The sequence below is a fragment of the Megalobrama amblycephala genome, linkage group LG22, assembly GCF_018812025.1.
Source record: "Megalobrama amblycephala isolate DHTTF-2021 linkage group LG22, ASM1881202v1, whole genome shotgun sequence".
Classification (NCBI taxonomy): Eukaryota; Metazoa; Chordata; class Actinopteri; order Cypriniformes; family Xenocyprididae; genus Megalobrama; species Megalobrama amblycephala.
In genome coordinates, this window is record NC_063065.1 from 32,691,121 (window position 1) to 32,698,908 (window position 7,788).

General features: G+C 32.7%; 1 protein-coding gene across 2 annotated transcripts; it reads right to left on the minus strand.

The window, feature by feature from the left end:
* Nucleotides 1-80: 80 nt before the first annotated feature.
* si:ch73-206p6.1 (phospholipid scramblase 1) lies at nt 81-7,371 on the minus strand. 2 transcript variants are annotated; one of them, XM_048175110.1, is made up of 7 exons: nt 7,224-7,371; nt 6,588-6,676; nt 4,204-4,246; nt 3,855-4,075; nt 3,571-3,732; nt 1,366-1,524; nt 81-1,274 (listed from the first exon to the last, which is right to left on the minus strand). In XM_048175110.1, exons 2-7 carry the CDS (start codon nt 6,663-6,665, stop codon nt 1,245-1,247), a joined length of 693 nt encoding a protein of 230 aa, XP_048031067.1. In that variant the 5' UTR covers nt 6,666-6,676; nt 7,224-7,371; the 3' UTR covers nt 81-1,244. The 2 variants fall into 2 exon arrangements, with proteins under 2 accessions (XP_048031067.1, XP_048031066.1); XM_048175109.1 differs by lacking the exon at nt 7,224-7,371 and adding an exon at nt 7,019-7,046.
* Between the last annotated feature and the right edge of the window lie 417 nt (nt 7,372-7,788).

The window sequence follows — 7,788 nt, forward strand, 5'->3', positions numbered from 1 at the left end:
AATGTCTGCTAATGGGGTCAGAAAAATAAAAATAATTTAAAGTGAAAACATAATTTTAAGCATACACACACACACACACATTAGTTTAAAGACAAATTTAATCAAATTATAACTAAAAGTGGCTGAAAATAACAGTGCATTGGCTACACAATGATTAGACAAATGTGTGTAGTTTATAAAATGATGTTTAGTACTAGATGACATAACATTTTAAACAAAACAAACAAACAAACATAAGAACAGTGCCTTACTATAAATACATTCTCTGTTACTAGAACAGGCATTCATAAAGTGTTATGAAGATGAAGATATGTAAACCTGAGTCATAACAAACATTAACATTTAATAATTAATATCTTACCCAAAACATTAACGTTTTAGTTTATATACTTACAGCAAAGATCAGCATTGCCCTCTTCTGGAGAATTTGAGTACTACAGAAAAAAAAAGAGGCTAAAAAGCTCAAGTGTAAAACAACTTTCACTTTAAAAAGCATATTCCTGTTTATAAGCTTATTGTCAACACTACAAATCAATCAAACAAACAATATATAAGCAAAGTAAGTCACACAATAAATAAATTACTACATGTTCATGACAGGGTTTTTGGACCATTTTGACCAACTGTTTAGCTGTTTGCAACACCTTCTTGCATGTAAATTATATTTCTCGGAAGTAATCGATAAAACAAAAAGTGTTGAAAATACTGTAATAATTTTGTGTTGTAAAGATGAATATTGATCATTCAGTGCAGGTATGACTGCAAAATTGAATATGCATAGTCGTACTGACAGCTCTTAAAGGAACAGTTCACTTTTTAAATCTGTTTTTTCACACAAATCTGTCATATGGCTTCTTTTATAGTGTTTTTTCCTTCATTTTTTTGGAGTTTAATGGCTATTGTGTCTATTTAATTTCAAGGTGTAAAAACGAGCAGCCAGGACATGCGTAAATAGCGACAGATTTATTTCTTTTGGAGTGAGCTATTCCTTTAAATGCCATTCATGGCATGAGTTATTTATATTAATCTGTTACGTGTAGATAAAAATATAAAACAATGCACTTTAATCGGTACAACCAGTTCTATCACACACCTGAAGCTACTTCACAGTCTCTAAAAGCACCGTTATTCCTCTAGACTTCTGGCTTTATATTCACATGCATTCACAGATATTCACAGGTAAACATCTTCTCTTTTCACCCGTTTCCACAGAGCTGGACGTCACAACACCCTCTGCATAGCAGTTAGTTATTCGTCTCAAAAAACATGAAGTCCTGAAAACAATGAAAATACATTTCATTACTAACAATTTCTTGGCATTTCTCCGATACTATCAAACCATATCCTCCGTAGACTCCTACTCACAATGAGAAAGCAGGCTCCGATCATCACTGCCTTCATTCGCACATCAAGATCCATGGGGAACTGGATCCCAAAGTTGTCCGAATCCGTGAAAGCCTCTCGGAGAAGTCCTGTCCATTGTTTGCTGATCTTTCCGATGCCGACTTCATCCATGGTAAGAATCTTGACATAAGAAGTAAATAACATTGTAAAAACGTTCAATTGTACTTAAAGGAATAGTTCATCCAAAAATGAAAATCCGGTGATAATTTTCTCACCCTCAAGTTGTTCCAAACCTGTATGAATTTCTTTCTTATGTTGAACATAAAAAAAATATGTTGAAGAATGCTGATGGACAAACAGTTGAGGACTTAATTCATACAGGTTTGAAACAACTTGATGGTGAGAAAATGTTGACAGAATTTTAGTTTTTGGGTGAACTATCCCTTTAAATTATAGGATAGTAAAATATCAATGTCCAATCCATGCTTATTTACTTACCCTGGTGGTACGCGGGGTGATAGAGGGGGTACACAAACAAAATGCTGAGTTTTGATGTTCATTTAATTCTACACCACTTTAAAATAACATTAAAACCGAGCATGTATTTCCGCCTCAAGCGGTGTTTTGTGAACGAATCTGTGGCTTTGAATAATTCTGTAAAGTCAATGATTCAATGACACATTAATAAATACAGCCACTTGCTTTGTTACGTAATGAATGAAACAATGAGTGAATGAATCACTCAATAAGACAGTGCGCCCTATTATACACCCGGCGCAATGTGACGCAAATGTTCCTTTGCTAGTTCCAGCCTGACGCAGTTATTTTCACATCCAGCGTAACGTTGTTTGAATAGCAAATGCACAAATGCAAACATGGTCTGAAAACGAGATGTGTTCAGATGCATTGTTGGCGTGTTGCTGTTTAGAGGAATTGAAAGCGACTGCGCCATTAAACAACTGAAACCTGCTCTAAAGTCAATGGCGTAACATTTATTTATGTTATTTAAAGGGTGATGAATGATATTGGCTAATTCTTTGACCAATCGTGGCAATACACACATGTATTTAAACGGACTCGTCAGGTTGAGTGTCTATATTCCATCATGTAAATAGCGAATCCGCCAAGTGCAACTGGCTTTTAAAGGGAATGGAAGATGACACTCTGATTGGTTTATTGCATGTTACGCCCAAAACACACCCATGACTCATTAAGAGACTAGGTACAACCCTTTTGGACCATGCACCATGGCCATTTTTTCCATCGATAAAATCGGTAGCAAAAGTGGATTCAGACACGCCGGAAGTGCACCTGTGCCGTGCGCTTCAGACCATGCGGTTAGAACATTAAAATAGGGCCAAGTGACTTTCCGCCACCTACTTTCGTTTTTAGTTTAATTTTCAAGTCCTGGTTTCACAGACAGGGCTTAGACTGGGCCCTAGTTCAATTAGGACATTTAAATTGCTTTTATAAACGTTCCCTAGAGAAAAACATTACTGGTGTGCATCTTGAGACAAAACAATGACACTGACACATTTTAAGATATGTCAGTACAAGTTGCTTTCAGTTAAAACAGCTCAAACATGCATTTTAGTCTAGGACTAGCTTAAGCCTTGTCTGTGAAACCGGGGTGAAATCATTTCATATTTCTCTATTAAAAAAAAGAAAAGAAAAATCAATTTAATGTGGCAAATATTTGAATCGGTGTGACCGCAGTCTAAGTGGAAGAGACGAGGTACGCAGAAGGATGCTAAATGCCTCAGGGGTACGAAGGTCTAAAAATCACTGATCTACTGAATAACAGCTCCCCCTAGTGGGCATTTATAGGCAGAGCCAGCAGGCAGAAACAGAATGGCAGAAAAATCACAAATTATTATGTATACATATTTTTATCTGACAATTAAGCATGTTACATTTCCCCCAACAAATGCCTGTATTGCAAAAAAAGAAAAAAAAAAAATCATATGATGTATCATAATAATGTAGAATTATTTTTAATTGAAAATAATCTCAAAAAATTATCCTGAAAATAGAATCCTAAACATGCTCTTTATGCAAAGTATAATTCGTTTTGTTTTTGCTAAAACATCAGTCTCGGTTTGCCAGCCTAAACAAAGCTTTAAGAGAATTAAGGGATGTGTGATGCAGAAATCATTCTTTTTCAGTGAACGTTAGCAATTGTTGGTGTCTGTGAGCATTTAATCACAAGTGTTTGAGTTGATGTACCTCAAAGTCCACATCTGGAAGGCAGCTCCAGCCACAGAACGGCCCCTGGAGCTTGAGAACCGGCTCTCTGTGCTCATTCTGTATGGTGAACTTGGGGAGGAAGGGGTGCCACTGTTGTAGAACATATCCCACTGTGTTCCCTGGAGGAGCCTGGATCTCCAACTGAGAGAGGAGAGGGTGAAAAGAAGGAATCAACAAAGTATGTTCAACACGGTCTATATCAAAGCAAGTGACATCTGCAAACAAATGCTGCAATTTGTAACTGTATAACCATTTTTGATCACCTCTTGCAGACAACATGGGAAGAAGCAGGACATGCATTTCAGAGGACGGCTGACGGTGATGATCTCCTGTCCGATGTTATCGAGGACACGGATGGTGAAGGATCGCAGCGGGCCGCAGCACTGACGGGTGAGACAATCGTTCTCCTCCACCGCGTAAAACACGTTCTGACCCATGGAGTTACGGATATCATATTTATTGTTGCTCTCAAAGCCTGCCAAAGCTGCATAAATCCATACAATGGACTTATTATTATTATTATTATTATTATTAATGAAATATGAAGTATTTATATTAAATTATCTAGTGCATATATAGGTCCATCTGTAATAAACTCTTATACATACATACCTTCAATAAGCTCAACTTTCTGTTTGATAAGAAGTTGATCTACCTGAGAAAGTTGGAAAAACAGGTATTTTAGATAGAACATATAACTTCAATTTTATATATATATATATATATATATATATATATACACACACACACACACACACACACACACATATATACACACATATATACAGTCAAAACAAAATTTATTCAGACACCTTGAACATTTCATTCATTATTAGTTTATTCACTATAGTTTTAAAAAATGGAAATAAAATATGACAAGAACAGATAAACTGTGTGAGGAAAAAAAATAAAATAAAATAAAAATAATAATAATAATAATAATAATCTTAATTATGTCAGATAACACTTAAGCAAAACATGGTCAGGTCAAAATGTCTGAATAATTTTTGGTCCCAAATTTTTATCAATTTTACTGGTAGTCCAGTAGACCCTCCAAGTTCAATTAAATCATCAAAACATGAGGAAAATATTTTATAATTTTTTTTCAAAATATTTTAAATATGAGGAAACAACAAAGCACTAAACGTGGTTAAGGTATTTATCTGACAAAAATATTTGGTGTAAAAAAAAAAAAAAAAAAGCATGCACAAAAAAAGGCATAGAAAAACAAAACTCACAGAAAAAGCACCGACTCATTCAACACTCATTCAACACCGACTACAGCATAAATAGTTATTCATATTTAATTGATTCTTTCTTGTTTTTGCATGTTTTCATAATTTCTTTGCATAACAACCTGGCCAAAAATGATGATCACTTTTGGCCACTACTGTTATATACACACACTACCAGTCAAAACTTTGGAAACATTACTATTTTTAATGTTTTTGAACTAAGTCTCTTATGCTCATTAAGGCTGCATTAATGTCATAATAAATACAGAAAAAAACTATAATATTGTGAAATATTATTACAATCTAAAATTATGGTTTTCTATTTTAATATACTTTAAAATATAATTTATTTCTGTGATCAAAGCTGAATTTTCAGCATCATTACTCCAGTCTTCAGTGTCACATGATCCTTCAGAATTCATTCTGATATGATGATTTATTATCAGTGTTGGAAACAGTTGTGCTGCTTAATATTATTTTATAACCTGTGATACTTTATTTCAGGATTCTTTGATGAATAAAAAGTTAAAAATGATCAGCATTTATTTAAAATAGAAATCTTTTTTAACAGTATATACGGAAGAGGATTAAGGCCAGGCAATAATAAAAAATAAAAAAAACATCTCGAGATTAAAGTTGTTAAATTTCGAGAAAAAACTCATTAAATTACAAGAAAAATAATCGTTAAATTACGAGAACAAATTTGTTAAATAATTAGAAAAATGTTGTTAAATTTCGAGAAAAACGTTGAGATAAAATGTTGAGAATAAACTCATTAAATTGTGAGAATAAACTCATTAAATTATGAGAAAAAAGTCGTTAAATTATGAGAACAAATTCGTAATTTAACGAATGTGTTCTCGTAATTTAACGACTTTTTTCTCATAATTTAATTAGTTTATTCTCAACATTTTATCTCGACTTTTTTCTCGAAATTTAACGCCATTTTTCTCACAATTTAACAAATTTGTTCTTGTAATTTAACGAGTTTTTTCTTGAAATTTAACAACTTTAATCTTGAGATGGTTTTATTTTTTTATTATTGCTTGGCCCTAATCCTCTTCCGTAAATATACAATATACAATATATACATATTCTTTTTCTTTCTTTCTTTTTGAAAGAAATTAATACTTTTATTCAGCACGGATGTGTTAAATTGATAAAAAGTGATAGTAAAGATTTATATTGTTAGAAAATATTTATATTTTGAATAAATTCTATTCTTTTTAACCTTTTATTCATCATTGAATCCTGAAAAAAGTATTACAGGTTCCAAAAAAAATTAAGCCACACAACTGTTTCCAACATTGATAATAAAAGGTAAAAGGATAAAATTAGTAAAAGTATAATAGTGTTAATAGTAATATATAATATTAATAGTATTAATAATAAAAGCTGAAAGATCATGTGACACTGAAGACTGGAGTAATGATGCTGAAAATTAAGCTTTGCATCATAGAAATAAATTATATTTTAAAGTATATTAAAGTAGAAAACCATAATTTTAAATTGTAATAATATTTCACAATATTATTGTTTTTTCTGTATTTATTATGAAATAAATGCAGCCTTAATGAGCATGAGAAACTCTGTTCAAAAACATAAAAAATAGTAATGTTTTCAAACTTTTGACTGGTAGTGTGTGTGTGTGTGTGTATATATATATATATATATATATATATATATATATATACACACACACACACACACACACACACACACACACACAGTTTTAATGTGATATTGATGCTGTTATCTAACCTGTGTCAGGTACTCTAATCCCGGTGGACAGCCTGGTATCCCTGGATTGGGAACCATATACATATGCATAGGTTGCATGGCTGCCTGATCTATGGAGAAAAGATGCATCATATATTGGTCAACACGTTTTTAGCACCAACTACAGGTGGTTTATTGACATTTAACATGGACGTGCATTTTTCAATTCCTGCATAATTATTCATTCAATAATTGGAAAATATAGTTTTTGTTACAATCATACTTATCATAAAATATTAATATTATCTATATATATTAATCATAAAATGTTTTCAGGAGAGCAGTATTCATTGAGAGAAAAGACGATTAGATAGAAGTCATTGAAATCTGAACAGGGAAACATATGAAACTATTTAAATCCTAAAATATCTGTGTATGGAATAGCCTGGAAATAAGAAGGAAATATAAAATACCCGTTTTCGTCATAAAATGAATGTAACACAAGCAGAAGAATCACAACAGTCTGAGCGTTCAAAGCTGATCTGCCTGTAGTGACTGACCAGATTTATGCTTCATACACATTATAAATAAAAATCAAACGCATGCTTAATAAACAGCATGACGCTCGAGGATGTGTTAAATCTACTGTACAAATCTGTTTACAAGATCAAAACTCACCTGCGTCTGTTTATGATGAGGACTATAACGGCTGACTTGAGAGTCTCGACCACATACTAAACACCGCATCCCATTGGCTGGCATGCTGATCACATGCTACAAAACTGCTTTTACGTCATTACGCTTTGGTCGAGATTTCCCGGAAGCGAATTAGCAAAACCTACTACGGTAAGTCATTGGGTCATGAATATTAACTACGTAAAATGTAACATTCGCCATGTAATACTATCAAAGGAACACGTTTGGGCGTATTCAACGTCATTACGTCCTAATTAATATTCATGAAGCATGCTTTTCAACATTGTAAGACCGTGTTTACAAATGGGTGTAATACTATGTAGGCTATTATGTGCATTCAAATTTCTATTATTTTAAATAGAAACAATTAGGGAATTGAGTAGGTACTCAACCGATTCATTATTCATTATCATTCCTCATTAATTATTCATTATCACTAAATAACTAGAAGAATGACGCTACAAACTAGTGTTTTTATTATATTTCTTATGCAATAATAAGTTAAAATAATATGATAACAAAAACGAGTTTGCAAAAGCAAGCAGCA

Bases quoted from the DNA above. Each gene is read 5' to 3' on its own strand.
- si:ch73-206p6.1 (XM_048175109.1), bottom strand. The intron at 3,733-3,854 runs GTGATCAAAAAT...CTCCTCTCTCAG, and splicing joins TCCCATGTTGTCTGCAAGAG to TTGGAGATCCAGGCTCCTCC. The intron at 1,525-3,570 runs GTACATCAACTC...TCTTATGTCAAG, and splicing joins TTCCAGATGTGGACTTTGAG to ATTCTTACCATGGATGAAGT.